Here is a 21,667-nt window from a genome sequence, read left to right as displayed (position 1 = left end):
GGCTTAAATCAAACTTTCTACCCAAAATTTATGGCATTTTATACACACATCTAATTTCTTAAAATTAATCTTATTTGTGTGTGAAAAACTGAATATATGATGGCATTGGATAAAACAAAGTTCCCACACGCTCAAATGATTGCGCTCTTGCCTTTGGTTCGACAGGTTCAAGGTTCGATCCCTGATAAAAAAAATGAAGTGATCCCCTGTGCTTTGCACTACACCGTGTAGGCGTATAGGGGGTGTGGAGTTATGGCCCCACACTTTCTTGATCTCGGTCAAAAGTGGTGGTGATGTGATCAGCACCACACCCCTGACGGCCTTTACCTCCAAGAGTTTCCTCCAGGTACCCACTTTATACGACGCTAGGTGGGCGCCGGAGCCTCTTGAACAGATGGAAAAAATCCCGGTTCTCCCCTTCGGGGATTGAACCCGGGTCTCTCGCACGGTAGTCAGACGCCCAAACGACTTTTTTTATATATTTTTTTATTTTTATTTTTTTATTTTAAGGAATACCTCCATGCAGTGGTATCCCCGTCGTTCACACTTTTTCTCAACATTCATCCATATCAATCATTCTCGCTTTTCCCATTACGAACAACACAAACATAGGTACATGTCCGTTACGAGCTAAAGTTCGTATCCGAGGACTTGTCCCTGGAGACACAGTTGGGGCGTTAAACCTTAGCCGTAGCAGATTTCACCCTCTGTGTTTCAGGGTAGGACCCGTTGACCAACGGACGGCGAGTCAGAGCTAGAGCAGATAATTAAGGTAACACAAATTGAAAATCTATTTGACTGAGTTTAATTAGTAAGCTATAGCACCACAATAGAATAATTAAAGGGAGAAGCTAGGGGCGAAAGGATTAGCACCATAAAGGGGCAGAAACTTATCTCTGGATCGCCCGGACGCTGGTCCCGCTGGCTGGCCTGAGGTGTCTCGACTCTGGACATTCCCGTCTTGGGCCCAGTGATGCCAAAAGCAGGAAAATTTCCCTCGGCACAGGGAAATTTGAGGGTGAAAATGGAAAAGGGAAATTTAATGAAAAATAGCTAAAAAACAGGGAAATTTAAACTCACATTTTCGTTTTATTCTTTTAAAAAGTTCGAATTTTTTTTTTTCAGCGTGTGCTTTTTCCAAATGAATAGTTAGCAACAGTGACACTTTTCAGTAAGCTTTCTTTCTCCCTATTATAGATGACCTTGACTGGTCAGTCTTATATTTGTCGCGTTTCCTAGAAAGGCCTCAAGGCACGAGCTGCGCTGCACCTGGAAAGAATTTGGGACGCGATTTTCAATTTTTTTCTTGTTCCATCCATCATTTCAGAACGTGTCTTAGTGGCTGTGTGTGTGACTTTGTGTGTCCTGTGTCGTTGCAAGGAGAATGGAAGAGGTGACTGATAGGAAGTTACCTGTAACTCCCAAAAAGGTTAGAAAACGTCGTGGGGATTTTTCTGCCGATGAAAAGATATCTGGGAAACATGTGAAAAAAAATTGTATTGAGTGGCTGCCCATTACTTCACACTTTTATGATTTTCATAAATATTTAATAATAATAATAAAGTTTGTTCCCCAGGCAAATCAGGCGTCAAAAGAAAAATATTAACAGCAGGTTCCTAACTAAGCTTTAACAATGGGGGGGGGGGAGGGGTTCAAAGTCCGACAATCATTGCGCCGCAGACAATTTTTTTTTGGTTTGGGGATTTTTCAATACATTAGTGTTTTATTTTAAAATTCAAATGTTTATTTTAGGTTAATTATATTATGAAACTATGATCAGTTTCTAGTATTTTATTCAATGGGGGGTTTGAACCCACTAAACCCCCTTATATACGGTCCTGATTAACAGTTATAGTAATACAAAAATAGAGCTTCAGATGTGTTTTGAAAATCGAGGGAAATTTAGGTCGAAAAAGGGAAATTTTACACTGGTGAAAGGGAAATCTGCATTCGGAGATTGGCAACACTGCTTGGGCCTCACGGCTTCTGGCGGTCCTGTAGTCGATTCTCGAGACCCGATGTCCATCACTTGGTGTTCTCGTTCGTTTCTCCTTCTGAGACAGGTTGATAACCCCTTTTATAGTGCTCTCGGGAGTTGAGTAATAGATGGGATACGTTTCCGGGTATGGCCGGCAATGTGCCACCCCGCCGGGAAAATGTTTTCGGAGAAAAATTTTATAGTATTTCGTCAGTAGTCCTCGTGTATAGTCAGTCCTAGAGTGTGAGTGATCTTGGAGATGTCTTCCATAGTTCAGCAATTATAGAATGTCGAGAGATTCTGTCCCTGAACAATAATGGTTGCATTTTAGAGATTTTTTATGAAATTTAAAATGTTAACTTGAAAAAATTCTAATGAGGGAGAAACTAAATTAGGAGACTCTGTTTTCATTTGTCTTTTTTGGACATTGAAATTTAAAAAAATCTCACAAAATCACCTACGTCACAGAACCTTATCTAGGTCTTGACTGATCAGAGCTCACACAAAGAGATGAGATTCTAAGGGTAGTAACCATGATACCACAGTAGTGTCTTAACACTGTTTTTTCTTTCATATTTGATGCAGGGGCACAGTCAACATGTTTGAACATGGAATGGTCATTATGCTAAAATATAACTACATGGTGAAAGGGCAACAATTTTTGTTTCATCTTTGGATGGAAGGATATAAATTCACAATGTTCATGCTTTACTGCAATTAGTTATACCTGACTGTGTGAGAAGACTCATTTGGAAAGTGGTGATTGTACTTTAAGTCATTTATATAAGGAGTGCATTTTGTTGGGCTGGATGTTGCTATGGAAGAGAAACAGACAGATGCAAGTGGAAACAAAGCTACCATGGCCTGCATATGAACGATTCTTCAAATTAAAAGACATGAAAAAACATGCAAACTATGTGTGTGTGTTTGAGATCAGAGCATTTATTGCTTATTTAAATGATACCACAGGACACTGTCCCATTACAGCACACATGGGTACAATTTTGTGCATTATACAATTTTTCTATACATATTCTGGGCATGTAGGCACTAAACTTTAGAGAGAGGGCAAGACACTCTCCCTTCCCTTCAAATTCCTCACGAACAGTGATGTTTTCCATGCTTTATGTGATGAGTTATCACTATTATTATTATTTATACATAAAAGGGCATATACATGAATAATTATTACAATAATATAATATAATAATTATAATTAGAGAATAAATAAAAGGTCAACAGGTGTGGGAAAATTCCTATTCAAAGAATTAACACTTGCAAGAAGAGTAGAGAACACAATATTTCAGGAGAACAAAATGTAATTATGCCAAGAAGTTGAACAAACGTTTTGGATATGATGAAAAGGTTTAATAATGAAAGAATATATTATTGGAACAATATGTGGTTCTTCAATATTATGAATGAACACAAAACCAAGACTTCTTACATAAAACTAATGATTATATTTACTCTGGTCAGCTTTCACAAAAACAAGCACCTTTTAAATTAAAAAAAATATATCTTATTTTTAAATTCATCTGTTTATGACTATTTTCAGGCTATGATGAAAGTGGTCTTGCCAGCAGTACCAGCAGTATTGTACCACTAGGAATTGGTGCAAACTCTACAACAAACTCTACTCTCACCTTCTCTTCACTTTCATCAAATCCAGTGAAACGAAAACAGAGGCGTTACAGGTGAAGAGTCCTTTTTTCTCCTCTTCTGAATTAACTCAAATTAACTTTGTGTAAATTAAATCTAACGCCAGTTGCTCAACCATTTGACACCTTAAAACTATTATGCTCCAAACTATACAAGTAAACATTTTTATATTTCAGGTATATATTTTAGAAATGGCAACCATAAATGTTCCATAGTGGCTTTCATATTTGCATAAATTTAATTAAACAGTCATCAATACCTCTGAAGCAATAATGTCTGAGATACAAAGTACCAGTAACCAGAACACTATAAATACATTTCATTCCATTACAATAAATTCTGAAAATCTTTTTCTTAAGTAGAAAATTTTAGCCTTAGAAAATGCATAAGTAGCTTTCTTCAGTAAATTGTTGTCAAAGGTAGGGACTGAAAGTGTGAGGAATACTACTTTTGATTTTAATGAAGACATTAATTTAATATTTTTGACATTGTCTATGTTCTAAAATATATTATTTGTAAACTGCTAAATATGTGAGTTTTGTCCACAAAGTACTGTATGGTAGTTTTATCAAAAAAAAAAAATATTTTACATTTAACTGGGACTGGTTTAAAGAGATGCAAAAGGAAGTGAAATGTGGTTAAAAAAATCACTTATCATCTTGTATAGAAAGTTACCCATAAAATATATACATGTTTTAGTACCCTGTATATATTTTAGAGACACCCATACAGCACCCAAATATCCAGAAGACATCTTGTGGATATCTTCTGGCTGGATATTCCAGTCAAAGTTTTGGGTATCCATAGGATATGAGTAGTTGTACTGATGATATAACCAGCGCGATAAATGATGAGCCCCCCTCAAGCAGATTTGCTTACACTTAAAACAAGCTCAACATGAGCATATGAGCTTTTTGCTCAAGTGTGGAACCCTGTCTAATCCAAGATTTTTGTAAAAATGCCCTCAGGAATTTCCTGAGAAATGATGAGCCCCCTCAGAATGATTTGCCTATACTTACAAAAATTGCATCAGCCAGATTTTTGTCCATAAACTTGTCAAAAATTGATATTTTTTTGGCTACACCTGAAATTAAGCCAAAAAGCTATATACACACACACATACACACACACACCCACCCATATACACACATATTTACTTCCAGTTTAAGTTTAATTGGACCCCAGCCTCAACTTGCATATCCAATATTAAAACAATGCAATATGCAGAGACCCTCTAGAATTGCTCCGTGACTCTCTCATTTCTTATATTATATGTTTGCATGTTTCAAGTAATTCTCCTCTGTGTCAGTGTGTACAATTCCCGACACGGTAGTATTGATTTTTGCTTTGCATGTTTCTCCTCTGCGCCGGTGCTTACAGAAATTCCCGAGTATGGAAGCTTTGCGTGCAAACAATATTGCATCAGCCAGTATTGTGAGAGTGGCTGAGGAGAACAGATGTGTTTTTACAGTGCTTCTCATACTTACAGGCCTGTTTGATTTAATATGAATATTAAATATTGAACAATATTTTGCCTGATATTTGTTACATCTAGCTTGTTTGTTGTAATCCACTCTTATTTAGGGTCAGGCCTATATCTGTCCCAGCTTGTTATATAAAAATCAATACATAACACTCAGTGCCAGGTCATTGCCATTCAAGATATGCATGTCCGTGCAGGTATTTGCGGAAGGTCAGTGTGAATGAATATTTATTCTTTTTTTCCACTTGTGGGCTATTGGCTTTACAACCTGTCATAAGATAAGCATAGAGATTTGATTTGAACCCCAAGAAATTTTATATAAATACCAAAGCCAAAAATATTAACACACATACACACATACACACACATATATACACACACCAATCACACTGCTGAATCCAATTGATTAAGCATAGAATTTTGAATTGAAACCCAGGAAATTGTATATAATAAACCAACAACAAAAATGCCGAATCAAAAATATTGTAATCAATGCAATAAGAATATATTCATCCCCAATTGGGTTAAGCATCAAATGAATTGTAATCCAGATAAAAGCAGAATTATCACAAAAATATGCCCCAAATGCCATAGAGAATATAGCATTCAATACTTCACAGGAACTTGACCCTGTGCACCAGAAACAGGCCATAAGATGTTTATCTACAAATTGTGCAAATATAATGGAGCATTTTACAATTTTGATAACAGAAGATAATATTGTTCCCCTATTACCCAGGCTGTGCTCAAATATTCAATATGAATACCTGATGATGTGCATGTATTTCCAGGATGACAATAAAACAATTACAGATGTGAGCAGGTGCGGGCAGCCCACTGTGCCCAATATTGAATCTGCAAAAATTTGTTGCACTGATGTGAAGAGCCTATTGAAAATTAAACTTGTTAGAATTGACAATGTTCGTATCACCGATAAGAATAATTATTATAAGATTACAGATATGTTTTCAGGTTTATTTTTTGTTTAGATTATGAAGTTGTTAGAGCATATAATCACAGAACATGTGGCAGATATTATTACAGTGATGGTCCATATGTTGCTGAGTACATATACAGGGACAAGACTGAAGTGTTTGTAACAGCAGAGCTTGAAAAATACAGAAACATAAAATCAATAAAACATCCCATACATCCAAATTGTTGCAGGTTGTCATATCTTATAGAGGTTTGTTCTGAGTACAATTATATCTTATCAATTATGAACAGCTCTGCTGCATGTTGTGATGATGAATATCTAGTCCCTAAACCTAACAGAGCTGTGCAGTGATGTTGTTATTGGGAACAGGATTCAAATCCTACACAGATTTATGGATAGGAGTGAAGAATTAATTTCTGCCATGAAATTATATCTAGATCCCTGTGCAATAATGCTGTTATTGGGAATCCTACACAGATACAGATTCTTGCTGAGCTTAATAGGTGATTGTCATGGAAGATACTCAATATTTCTGCTGTTATTAGGTAAAAAATTCAATTACACAGACACAGATATAATATCTAGATAAATAATAATGCATACAGAACTGTGGTTTCTATAAATCTATACTCAATATCCCTATACCTGACAGCTGTGCGGTGATGCTGTTATTGGGAACAAGATTCAAATCCCACACAGAAACAGATTTTTGCTGGGCTTAGAACTATTATGGATAGGTGATTGCCATGAAATAATATCCCTATACCTGACAGAGCTGTGCAGTGATGCTGTTATTGGGAACAATTTTAACAGAGCTGTGGTTTCCATAAATCTATACTCAATATCCCTATACCTGACAGAGCTGTGCAGTGATGCTGTTATTGGAACAGGATTCAAATATACAGATTCTTGCTAAACTTAGAACTATGCCATGAACAAAACTGTGCGGTGATATAATTATTGGGAACAAGCTTCAAATCCCCGCACAAATACAGATTCTTGCTGAGCTTAGAGTGAAGATACCAGTGATATAATTATTGGGAACAGGATTCAAATCATGGATAGGTGATTACCATGAAGATACTCAATATTTTTTGTTATTAGGTACAAGATTCAATTATACAGATACAAAAATATTCATTAACAGAGCTGTGCGGTGATGTTGTTATTGGGAACAGGATTCAAATCCTACACAGATACAGAGCCTTGGAATTATTATGGATAGGTGATTGCTATGAAGATAGATACTCAATATTTTTTTACATGACAGAGCTGTGCAATAATGTTATTATTGGGAATTGGAACTTAGGTACAAGATTCAATTACACAGATACAGACACGGAAATAATATCTAGATAATAATTTTTAACAGAGCTCCATAAATTTATACTCAATATCCTATACCGTGCAGTGATGCTGTTATTGGGAACAAGCTTCAAATCTCACACAGATATAGAGCTTTGGAATTATTATAGATAAGTGATTGCCATGAAGATAGATATTCAATATCCTATTAGACACAAACACAGTATCAATAAATTTATAATATCTTTATATTTAACAGAACTGTGCTGTGATGCTGTTATTGGGAACAGGATTCAAATCATAGATAGGTGATTGCCATGAGGATAGATATTAGACACAGACACAGAAATAATATTTATCAATAAATTTATAATATCCCTATACCTGACAAAACTATGCAGTGATGCTATTATTGGGAGCAAGCTTCAAATCATGGATCGGTGATTGTCATGAGGATAGATATTAGATACAGATACAGAAATAATATTTTCCATAAATCTATACTCAATATCCCTATACCTGACAGAGCTGTGCGGTGATGTTGTTATTGGGAACAGGATTCAAATCATGGATAGGTGATTGTCATGAGGATAGATATTAGACACAGACACAGAAATAATATTTTCCTTAAATCTATACTCAATATTCTTATACCTGACAGAGCTGTGCGGTGATGATGTTATTGGGAACAGGATTCAAATCATGGATAGGTGATTGTCATGAGGATAGATATTAGATACAGACACAGAAATAATATTTTCCATCAATCTATACTCAATATCCTTATACCTGACAGAACTGTGTGGTTAATATTATTAGGAACAAGCTTTAAATCTTACACAGAGCGGAATTATTATGGATAGGTGATTGCCATGAGGATAGATACTCAATATCTCTGCTGTTATTGGACACAAACACAGAGAATGAAATAATATTTAATAACATAAATCTATACTCAATATCCCTATACCTAACAGAGCTGTGTAGTGATGCTCTTATTGGGAACAGGATTCAAATCATGGATAGGTGATTGCCATGAGGATAGATATTAGATATAGAAATAATATTTATCCATAAATCTATACTCGATTTAATAGAGCTGTGTAGTGATGCTGTTATTGGGAACAGGATTCAAATCATGGATAGGTGATTGCCCTATACCTAACAAAGCTGTGCGGTGATATAATTATTGGGAACAGGATTCAAATCTTACACAGATACAGAGCGGAATTATTATGGATAGGTGATTGTCATGAAGATAGATATTAGACACAAACACAAACAGATACAGAGCCTTGCTGAGCTTGGAATTATTATAGATAGGTAATTGTCATAAAGAACACAGAGAATAAAATAATATCTAGTAAATATACAATGCTCTGTCAAAAAAATATTGAGTATAAATTTATAAAATTTTTTATAAATTTATACTCAATATTTTTTTGACAGAGCATTGTTCCTTTATAAACGTTTCAACATACGTTCCAGCAAAATTGTACCTATTAGGGTATGTATTATTCACATCTTATCCATAACATATCAGCAAGGGTAAATAATATTTTCAAAGCAGCCTACACAACACAGCTCTGTTAGAGATAGGGATTATGACAATAACAATATCAACAAGGCTCTATATCTATGTGTGAAATTTGTACCTACACAACACAGCTCTGTTAGGGATTCATAACAGTTCCATGCTGTAGAAATATCAGCAAGACTCTATTAGATGTTATTTCCATAGTAATCACCTGTCCATAATAATTCCAAGCTCAGCAAGGCTCTGTATCTGTGTGGGATTTGTAATTGTTAGAGATAGGGATATTAAGTATAGAATTAATACTAAATATTATTTTATTTTCTGTATCTGTATCTAATATCTATCTTCATGCCTGTCTATAATAATTCCAAGCTCAGTATTAAAGCTTGTTCCCAATATCAGCATCACCGCACAGCTCTGTCAGGTATAGGGATATTGAGTATAGATTTATAAAATTTGTGTCTAATATCTATCTTCATGGCAATCACCTATCTATAATAATTCTAAGCTCAGTATTAAAGCTTCTTCCCAATAACAGCATCACCACACAGCTCTGTCAGGTATAGGGATATTGAGTATAGATTTATGAAATTTGTATCTGATATCTATCTTCATGACAATCACTTATCCATAATAATTCTAAGCTCAGCAAGGATTTGCATCCGTGTAGGATTTGAATGCTGTTCTCAATAACACACCTATCTATAATAATTCTAAGCTCAGCAAGAATTTGTATCTGTGTAGGATTTGAATCCTCTCAATAACAGCTTCACTGTACAGCTCTGTCAGGTATAGGGATATTGAGTATAGATTTATGAATAAATATTATTTACCTCTTCATGGCAATCACTTATCCATGATTTGAATCCTGTTCCCAATAACATTATGACCGCACAGCTCTGTCAAAAGGATATTGATATAGATTTACAAAAATTTATTTACTAGATATTATTTTATTCTCTGTGTTCTTTATGACAATTACCTATCTATAATAATTCCAAGCTCAGCAAGGCTCTGTATCTGTTTGTGTTTGTGTCTAATATCTATCTTCATGACAATCACCTATCCATAATAATTCCGCTCTGTATCTGTGTAAGATTTGAATCCTGTTCCCAATAATTATATCACCGCACAGCTTTGTTAGGTATAGGGCAATCACCTATCCATGATTTGAATCCTGTTCCCAATAACAGCATCACTACACAGCTCTATTAAATCGAGTATAGATTTATGGATAAATATTATTTCTATATCTAATATCTATCCTCATGGCAATCACCTATCCATGATTTGAATCCTGTTCCCAATAAGAGCATCACTACACAGCTCTGTTAGGTATAGGGATATTGAGTATAGATTTATGTTATTAAATATTATTTCATTCTCTGTGTTTGTGTCCAATAACAGCAGAGATATTGAGTATCTATCCTCATGGCAATCACCTATCCATAATAATTCCGCTCTGTGTAAGATTTAAAGCTTGTTCCTAATAATATTAACCACACAGTTCTGTCAGGTATAAGGATATTGAGTATAGATTGATGGAAAATATTATTTCTGTGTCTGTATCTAATATCTATCCTCATGACAATCACCTATCCATGATTTGAATCCTGTTCCCAATAACATCATCACCGCACAGCTCTGTCAGGTATAAGAATATTGAGTATAGATTTAAGGAAAATATTATTTCTGTGTCTGTGTCTAATATCTATCCTCATGACAATCACCTATCCATGATTTGAATCCTGTTCCCAATAACAACATCACCGCACAGCTCTGTCAGGTATAGGGATATTGAGTATAGATTTATGGAAAATATTATTTCTGTATCTGTATCTAATATCTATCCTCATGACAATCACCGATCCATGATTTGAAGCTTGCTCCCAATAATAGCATCACTGCATAGTTTTGTCAGGTATAGGGATATTATAAATTTATTGATAAATATTATTTCTGTGTCTGTGTCTAATATCTATCCTCATGGCAATCACCTATCTATGATTTGAATCCTGTTCCCAATAACAGCATCACAGCACAGTTCTGTTAAATATAAAGATATTATAAATTTATTGATACTGTGTTTGTGTCTAATAGGATATTGAATATCTATCTTCATGGCAATCACTTATCTATAATAATTCCAAAGCTCTATATCTGTGTGAGATTTGAAGCTTGTTCCCAATAACAGCATCACTGCACGGTATAGGATATTGAGTATAAATTTATGGAGCTCTGTTAAAAATTATTATCTAGATATTATTTCCGTGTCTGTATCTGTGTAATTGAATCTTGTACCTAAGTTCCAATTCCCAATAATAACATTATTGCACAGCTCTGTCATGTAAAAAAATATTGAGTATCTATCTTCATAGCAATCACCTATCCATAATAATTCCAAGGCTCTGTATCTGTGTAGGATTTGAATCCTGTTCCCAATAACAACATCACCGCACAGCTCTGTTAATGAACATTTTTGTAATTGTATAATTGAATCTTGTACCTAATAACAAAAATATTGAGTATCTTCATGGTAATCACCTATCCATGATTTGAATCCTGTTCCCAATAATTATATCACTGGTATCTTCACTCTAAGCTCAGCAAGAATCTGTATTTGTGCGGGGATTTGAAGCTTGTTCCCAATAATTATATCACCGCACAGTTTTGTTCATGGCATAGTTCTAAGTTTAGCAAGGATCTGTATATTTGAATCCTGTTCCAATAACAGCATCACTGCACAGCTCTGTCAGGTATAGGGATATTGAGTATAGATTTATGGAAACCACAGCTCTGTTAAAATTGTTCCCAATAACAGCATCACTGCACAGCTCTGTCAGGTATAGGGATATTATTTCATGGCAATCACCTATCCATAATAGTTCTAAGCCCAGCAAAAATCTGTTTCTGTGTGGGATTTGAATCTTGTTCCCAATAACAGCATCACCGCACAGCTGTCAGGTATAGGGATATTGAGTATAGATTTATAGAAACCACAGTTCTGTATGCATTATTATTTATCTAGATATTATATCTGTGTCTGTGTAATTGAATTTTTTACCTAATAACAGCAGAAATATTGAGTATCTTCCATGACAATCACCTATTAAGCTCAGCAAGAATCTGTATCTGTGTAGGATTCCCAATAACAGCATTATTGCACAGGGATCTAGATATAATTTCATGGCAGAAATTAATTCTTCACTCCTATCCATAAATCTGTGTAGGATTTGAATCCTGTTCCCAATAACAACATCACTGCACAGCTCTGTTAGGTTTAGGGACTAGATATTCATCATCACAACATGCAGCAGAGCTGTTCATAATTGATAAGATATAATTGTACTCAGAACAAACCTCTATAAGATATGACAACCTGCAACAATTTGGATGTATGGGATGTTTTATTGATTTTATGTTTCTGTATTTTTCAAGCTCTGCTGTTACAAACACTTCAGTCTTGTCCCTGTATATGTACTCAGCAACATATGGACCATCACTGTAATAATATCTGCCACATGTTCTGTGATTATATGCTCTAACAACTTCATAATCTAAACAAAAAATAAACCTGAAAACATATCTGTAATCTTATAATAATTATTCTTATCGGTGATACGAACATTGTCAATTCTAACAAGTTTAATTTTCAATAGGCTCTTCACATCAGTGCAACAAATTTTTGCAGATTCAATATTGGGCACAGTGGGCTGCCCGCACCTGCTCACATCTGTAATTGTTTTATTGTCATCCTGGAAATACATGCACATCATCAGGTATTCATATTGAATATTTGAGCACAGCCTGGGTAATAGGGGAACAATATTATCTTCTGTTATCAAAATTGTAAAATGCTCCATTATATTTGCACAATTTGTAGATAAACATCTTATGGCCTGTTTCTGGTGCACAGGGTCAAGTTCCTGGTCTACAAAATTACAAAATATGGCCTTGCAATCCAAGCTATACAGGGCAATCACACAAATATTTCCAATCAATTTTGTTTGGAAATGTTGATGACTGTGCAGAAGAAGTATCTGTATGTTTATATGTGAAGTATTGAATGCTATATTCTCTATGGCATTTGGGGCATATTTTTGTGATAATTCTGCTTTTATCTGGATTACAATTCATTTGATGCTTAACCCAATTGGGGATGAATATATTCTTATTGCATTGATTACAATATTTTTGATTCGGCATTTTTGTTGTTGGTTTATTATATACAATTTCCTGGGTTTCAATTCAAAATTCTATGCTTAATCAATTGGATTCAGCAGTGTGATTGGTGTGTGTATATATGTGTGTGTATGTGTGTATGTGTGTTAATATTTTTGGCTTTGGTATTTATATAAAATTTCTTGGGGTTCAAATCAAATCTCTATGCTTATCTTATGACAGGTTGTAAAGCCAATAGCCCACAAGTGGAAAAAAAGAATAAATATTCATTCACACTGACCTTCCGCAAATACCTGCACGGACATGCATATCTTGAATGGCAATGACCTGGCACTGAGTGTTATGTATTGATTTTTATATAACAAGCTGGGACAGATATAGGCCTGACCCTAAATAAGAGTGGATTACAACAAACAAGCTAGATGTAACAAATATCAGGCAAAATATTGTTCAATATTTAATATTCATATTAAATCAAACAGGCCTGTAAGTATGAGAAGCACTGTAAAAACACATCTGTTCTCCTCAGCCACTCTCACAATACTGGCTGATGCAATATTGTTTGCACGCAAAGCTTCCATACTCGGGAATTTCTGTAAGCACCGGCGCAGAGGAGAAACATGCAAAGCAAAAATCAATACTACCGTGTCGGGAATTGTACACACTGACACAGAGGAGAATTACTTGAAACATGCAAACATATAATATAAGAAATGAGAGAGTCACGGAGCAATTCTAGAGGGTCTCTGCATATTGCATTGTTTTAATATTGGATATGCAAGTTGAGGCTGGGGTCCAATTAAACTTAAACTGGAAGTAAATATGTGTGTATATGGGTGGGTGTGTGTGTGTATGTGTGTGTGTATATAGCTTTTTGGCTTAATTTCAGGTGTAGCCAAAAAAATATCAATTTTTGACAAGTTTATGGACAAAAATCTGGCTGATGCAATTTTTGTAAGTATAGGCAAATCATTCTGAGGGGGCTCATCATTTCTCAGGAAATTCCTGAGGGCATTTTTACAAAAATCTTGGATTAGACAGGGTTCCACACTTGAGCAAAAAGCTCATATGCTCATGTTGAGCTTGTTTTAAGTGTAAGCAAATCTGCTTGAGGGGGGCTCATCATTTATCGCGCTGGTTATATCATCAATACAACTACTGATATGCATTTGTAAATGTTTTATATAATATGCTTTACTTACTGTTATACTTATAATGTGGGACAATAATCTGCAGATTACCATGATAACATAAAATTAGGGTTACACTACATAATTATCTTAAATATATATGTATTTTATTGTTCCCTATGGTATATCATTTTGAAAATTTTCTCATCCTGTTTGTTTTCTTACAGAACAACATTTACCAACTACCAGCTTGAGGAACTTGAACGAGCATTTCAAAAGACTCACTATCCAGATGTGTTCTTCAGAGAAGAGCTTGCAATGAGAATTGATCTGACTGAAGCACGTGTGCAGGTTACAATGATTCTTTCTGTATTTTTATTATCTTATGTTGATTCCTGCCTCTTTAGGCCAAGCATGGCAATGAGAGTGGATGATGATTAGATGAAATTGATGAATAGGACATTCATAAACGAACACTCATGCCTAGGCGAAGACTCAAACTCTGAACCTTCAGTGGCAAAATGATGACCAAGGTGGCAATCATTACTATTTCTATTATACTCGATTACAAAGACAGACTAATAATTATTAAATGCCTACCTCCTACCATTTGGTGCTACAGCCTTAGTTGACCCTTGGTCTTCCACCATTCTATGTCTCATAATTTCCCACTCCCACTTTCATTATCTTCAGTATGTTGTCCAGTCATCTTACTCTTGGTTTCCTTCTTCTCCTAGATGAATATATTTTTGCTTTCAGTGTACTTTAATGCATTACAGATTCATCCATTTATTTAATATAGCCCAGCCATAGAAATTTCCTAGGTTTTACAAATTATATGACAGTTTCTCCCTTTATTAATAGATTGAAAATGTCATTATAGTGTAATCTCCATCATAATCCATTATTTGCCATAATTGCTCCATAGGTCTCAGAATGTCCTGGGTTATCACATTTTCTTTACAAATTTCAATACACCATTTGAACATTGTACACAATGACAGAAGACACTCATTCCCATACACATCCTTCTTATGACAATAAATTTCAGCTCCACTAACACCATCTTCTGTCAAAGCTGAACAACTGCTCACTAGACCTGTTTAAAGGAATCCATGTAACAACCATACATAATAAATTTGCTTCAGTGCATACACACAGTGCACTAACACCTTCCAACGATAACAGCTTGCATCCTAACATACAATGCCATCTACTGGTGTATATTTAAGTTAGCAAAGCAGGCTTTCATTCCTGCTTGTATTCTTTCTATAATGTTGTATTAATTTGAGCTTTGCTGTTGACAAAGCTTCCCAAGTATTTTAAACTGCTTTATTTTCCTACGTTGAAATTCTCTTGCTGTCTTCTAACTTCTGATGCTGACATAATCATGTATCTAGTTTTCTTTTCATTTACAATTAGTTATTTCTGCTCATCCCTCTAATTGAATGCGTCACACAAACAATGTTGTAACCAACAGTTTTGGAGACAGAGATGTCAAGTTGGAAGAAAATTGGTTTTTGACTTTGAGATATGCAGTGTGGCCACTCTAGGACCATGATAAAATTCGAGTATAATTCCCGGTTTTCAAGGCGAACTTTCCAAAAATTCAAGGGTACAAGCAGATGTTTTCTCTATTTCAACCTCTCACCCCCCACCACAAATATATTAGCAATATAAAGAATCCTTGTGATTTCAATGTATCCAAAGATTTTAATTCAATTCAATTAAATGGTGCATATATTTAAAATATTTAATTTAAGGTTCGGAGTTTACATTTGTCATTTCACATATTCGAACTCGAAATACATCTAGAAATACAAGTCACAAGTGTTACAGTATATATTAATCTACGAAAAATTGTTAATTGTATAAGAATTTTAAACTAAAATTTACCAAATCAACTTCAAGATATATTACTATAATCTTTCATCCGTCAGGTAGATTATTTGAAAAGGACACTAACAAAGGAAACAGGTTGAGAGAATTATTTATTTTTTATTTATTTTCAACGGAGCTTTCTTTTCCTTCATCAATAAATATAAAAGCTAAACTGTGAAGAACTTGCATCAGAGCATTTATAAATGTGTATAAATTGAATGGGATTTGAAAAAGTTGCAATTTTTCACGTCTACGGAGAAAAATTCATGCAGAATGCATGCATTCGGAGCCAATAATTCACACATAAATCCTGGAATTCAAAGAATTCCCAGTGAGGAGCCACCCTGATGTAGTAGTGACACCTTCCTCCTATTTGAGAAATAATGTATAAGAGAAGCAACATGACTGAATGTTGTACTGTTTCTGTGGCATTTATTGTTTTCTTGGATACAACATTATTCATGTGACCAATTCAATTGTTGATATATTTGTATAACCATTTTCTTTGGTCTTCCTGTAATGGCTATATCATCAACTAATGCACAATTCTGGTTTGTGTGCATCTTTGGTCCACATCTTCTATTAAACCAATAAATTTGGTAACACTATCATAGTGATGTGATAGGGCTCATGTTGAAGCTAAGTGAATATGATTTCATCACCTAATCTGCATAGCTTCCTCCACCAAGAGGCCAAGGATTTATACAACCATGTTGAGAATCTGCTATTGTCTACTACATGTTTGAAAACTTATTTCTACCTAGATACTTCTATAAGGGTCACAAGACATAGTCCCACGTTAGGACTGTTCATAATGCAAGATCAATTATTCCCATGTGACATTTCTTCTTCCAGAGACCTCTATTAGATGTGAATTTCAGTGGATTAAGTGTTTTCGGAATGCAGATCTTGAAGTCTGACAATGTATATATGGTAGGGCTACCATACGTCCTGGTTTTCCCAAACATGTCCTCTTTTCGGACCCTGAAATTTGCGTCCTGGCAGGTTTTTACTTTCTGTTAAAATGTCCGGGTTTTTACTTTTATCCAATCATCATAGGTCAGAGATCACGAAGTTACAACTTTTCGAATCATTAAACGTCTGATGTTGGCAGTACTGGACGATGCACTAAGTGTTAGTCGTTTGTTGTTACAGTTTCAAGTTCCGGTCGATGTGATTTCCACATCATTCGTTTGTTCGTGTTTCGAAGTGGAAATTAGAGTTTGCGAACATGGTGTAAGCTACTAATATGCCTAAATGAAAGTGCAAGTTTACTAATGAGTTACAAGAAAAGTATTCATGTATTAGACGTTGTAGAGACGATTTTGAAGGCGAGTGTATGATTTGTAAACCTGGTACATATGTGTCTGTGGCAACCAAAGGAGGGCTAGACTTGCAAGCACACGTGGAGTGCGAAAAGCACAAAAGAGCCGTCAGAGGTGAAGCTTCATCTACAAAACTGACTCAGTTTTTCACGAAACCTGGCAATGAACATGAAAATAAAATAAAGTAATTTTATTTAATGGTGATAAATTGCGTGATTTATGTAATGTTTTCGTGTTTGTGAATAAATTGATGGGGTGTGGCTTTCGAAGAAAATGTCCTATTTTTAGCATTTCAAAATATGGTAGCCCTAACATATGGCTACACTAATCACTGTACAGGCCTGTTCCTGGGGTTTTTGGAGGAGCTGATTCAAAAAATTGCATTAGATCCCAGCTGGAAATTTGTCCAATTGGTTCTGATAGCCAATATGAGTTTTTAGACACTCTATCGGAACCGATTGGTCTATCGGAACCAATTGGTCAATCGGAACCAATTGGTCAATCAAAACTCATTGGCCAATTGGAACCAATTGGTTAATTGTAATGAATTGGTTTCTATTGGAAAGTATTTTATTGTTTTCAATATATTGCATATTAACAATTCTCATCTATGAATCTGTAAATGCAATGGACAAATCATATAAAAAAACTAAAGTAAATCTGTGGTAAAGCATGTGGAATTTGTAACTTAGAAGAAACTTTCACATACAATTTTTTTCCAAATATATGAACATATTTTTAACTTTGTAGCTTAATTGTGTTTAACACACTTATAGAAAATTAAAAAAAAAACATGCTGCTTCAGTCATAAATTGACTTGTTGTTATTCCTTTATACTTGCAAAAACAGTAATAAATTAGGTTAAACAAAGAATCTGACCCACAACACTTGAAGAAGTGATAAACAAACAAAACACTGTGGAGATCGACTTATCTGATCAAAAGATTGCTCATTTTCCAATTGCATTACATACATACAAGAATAACCATGGAAATTCCATATTGCAAAAAATAGGAACTACTATGAACATTTATATTCCAACTACTAGCTACTTTAAGGTTGAGTTGGTTCTTCTGGGGTATTTATTAAGATAAATCTGACTTCAGTAGTATGCATTAGAATTCAGAAGAAATTCAGTTCAAATGTGCTGTTTTTCCGATGAACTTCTAAATCACAGGAAATGTGGTGCCAAGCATTAAACTACCCATGCTTTGAGTCAATAAATTAATTTATAACATATTTATTCTACACTATATACAAACTTACAATTGGATACAATTCACCAATTGAGATTCCGGTTGAAACCAACACGTTCTGATAGGCTACCGATAGAATCCGATTCATTCCAATTGAAACCGATTGAAACCAATTCAATCCAATTGGAACCAATAGAAAATTCCAGCTGTGATAGACTGCATCAGCTCTAGATATGGATATGATATGATAGATATGAATGTATAAAATTTTAGTCTGCTCTTGCACCGGTCTACAGAGCATTTGCGGCACTGGACAAATGGAAAGAGAAGCTCCCTGAAATTTTGAGTAGCAATAGCTTGTAGGGAACCAAAAAACTACTTCGAAGACTGTTATTTTTGTATTGTTAATATCATAGGCATCAATCGAAATAATCGTGACAAGTAGTCGTCTTACCCTAATCTACCTTCAGCGAGGAGACCTGTTCCACACTCAGATCCAGGCGTGTCACGTGATAATGTTCGCATGAGCACGTGAACACTCATATAAATGTTTTAAATTATGTACATATTAAATGCACACAAACACACATATTTATTCGAAAAAAATACTTCTTTGATGTTCGAATATATACACACAATTTATTCGGAGTTGACGTCTTTCACGTCTGATAACTTTTTTAGATAGTTGGTAACACTGACTCCCACAGTGTTCCACAGATTGCGTTGAACACAATTGTTGTGCGTGTCGCATCAAACTGACAGCTAAGGGACTGTTGGCCACTATACCGCGAAAATGTTCACTGGGCTGTGCGAACATATGGTGCTGGGAGCCCTGATTCAAGCGGCAATACTTCTTGCATTCGGCACCAGAGTGCAGCATATACAAGGCATGTTTAGGCGGACTCTGTGCTCGAGACGGTCTGCACTAAATAGTTGCAAACTTTAGTGAGAAATCGCTAAACCTGGCAGATTTTAAATCCCAGTGGGCGCTAAAGTTCACGGAATAGATGAGGGACTTTTCTTTAGAAACTAGTCTGCAGGAGTTACGTATCTTTCAAGGTTATATGACTTGCGCATATGCGTCTAAGAGCCATTCAGACTATGCAACTTTTTTTAGTAATCGACGTTTTTAATGCAAAAAAAAAAAAAACTCTCAACAACTTAAATTGCAAAGGAAAGTGCAGATTATATTTACATCAATTGAACGCGCATTTTTCTGGTAACTATACTCAGAATAGTATGGAGTCCTAGGCCTAAATAGCTGTTACCGAAAACAGTTATCAATTGATGTTAGTAAATTATTTTTACTATTCTCTACGTTATTAGAATATGCTTATTGTGAAGAACAAAATATAACTTTCAGAATACTAGAAATGCATTTTTGCTACACATATTATTTTCTTCTTTGAAGTTAGAAAGTTAAAAAGAAAAATGCATAAAATTATCTCATTTGAAATTAAGTTATTTTTTAATCTACATATAAGCGCACTAACATTGAAATTTAATTTATTGGTTGGAATAAACCTGATGTAAGTTGTTCTTTACAGCACTTTTTGAAAATATATTTTGCATTTTTCACCTGTATATTTTATTCAGTTACTTTTAGCGCATTTTGAAGATTTAGCAACTTCTGCGTTTCAATTGTTGGCAACACTGTTGCTGTAGGAGAACTGCAAAGCGGCTACGTTATTTTTGGAAAGGTCAAGTTCCGTTCGTTTTGCGGGGCAATAAAAAAGCCTATGCTCTTTGACGGCAACCGGCAAAACGCGGTTAGAGTGGTGTCGACTGTTGAGAGCGCGATATCTATTGACAAGCGGTTGGGTGAATAATTCACCGTGAATTTATGTGCATTGGCTTTCAGACGTGCATGTGTGTGTGTAGTGTAGTGTTGTGTTTTGTACACTATGAATACTGTTAGGAGTTTGAAAGAAACTTCATTTTCGCGAATGAACAAAGCAGAACAAACGGAAGTAAAAAGGATGGGCCCTCACCAGCCAGACCTCTGCATTGTACAAGAGGTAAGTTCTCCCAAACTTCAATCATAAGCATCCCAACCGAGTTATTGTGGGCGGGGCGAGGGCATTCTGTATAATACCCAAATATCTTACATACACAAAATATTTTTTTCTGGACTGGACGCATCCTCCCCTCTGTCCCGCTAACGATGCACGTGCTATCAATGCTGAATGAATGTCGTTGGTTAACATATGGTCGGTGTAATAGAAAGTACATTGCGAAGTATGGTAGCCTTGCATTGTACATACCTGAGATTGCATGCAGGCCCGTAGCCGGAATTGATCTCCAGGGGGGCTCACAGGTTATGAGGGGGGGGCTTTGTAAATCAACTCCATTTTTCAAAAGTATAACTGTGTTAAATTAAAGTAAATTATGTGTGTGTGGGGGGAGGGGGGTCATTAAGTTACATAAAGTTTAGAAATATCACACAAATACTACAAGGGTCGTTCAAGGTTGACCGGGACTTTTATTTCTGCAGAGGAAATAGGTAGCAGAAGAAACACCAAACTATGTCAGTTTTTCAAAGTATTCTCCGTGCGCGCCGAGGCACCGTTGCCATCGTTCTGGCAGCTCCCGAATTCCTTTGGCGTAGAAAGAACTTGGTTGTTGTCGTAGCCACTGGAGGACATCGCTCCGCAGTGCTTCGTCTGTCGTGAATTTCTTCCCTCCCAGATGGTCTTTAAGGGGTGCAAACAAATGATAATCACTGGGGGCTAAATCCGGACTGTAGGGGAGATGGGGCAGAACTTCCCAGCGCATGTCGGCCAGAGTTGTTGTTGTCACATTGGCCGTGTGAGGGCGGGCATTGTCATGGAGAAGAATGACATTTCCAGACACCATCCCAGGTCTTTTCTTGCGAATGGACTTTCGTACAGCACCACTCAACAATGTGGAGTAATACTGGGCATTAATCGTGCTCCGTTTGTCCAGAAAATCCACATGGATAACGCCCTTCATGTCCCAGAAGACACTTGCCATGATCTTTCCAGCGGACGGCTGCATTTTGCTTTTCTTGGGGGGCGGGGAACCTTTATG

General features: G+C 35.6%; 1 protein-coding gene across 1 annotated transcript in view; it reads left to right on the top strand.

The window, feature by feature from the left end:
* Positions 1–21,667, top strand: part of LOC145998295 (retinal homeobox protein Rx-like) — a 44,331-nt gene that overhangs the window by 7,775 nt on the left and 14,889 nt on the right. Inside the window, exons 2-3 of the mRNA XM_083134698.1 lie at positions 3,537–3,675; positions 14,442–14,565. Of these exons, the coding sequence (XP_082990824.1) occupies positions 3,537–3,675; positions 14,442–14,565 (263 nt within the window). The remainder of the gene's footprint in view (positions 1–3,536; positions 3,676–14,441; positions 14,566–21,667) is intronic.

The sequence above is a fragment of the Lepisma saccharinum genome, chromosome 14, assembly GCF_977018435.1.
Source record: "Lepisma saccharinum chromosome 14, izLepSacc3.1, whole genome shotgun sequence".
In the NCBI taxonomy this organism is placed as follows: domain Eukaryota; kingdom Metazoa; phylum Arthropoda; class Insecta; order Zygentoma; family Lepismatidae; genus Lepisma; species Lepisma saccharinum.
Note: the sequence above shows the minus strand (reverse complement) of the source record. Positions and strands in the feature narration are given on the sequence as shown.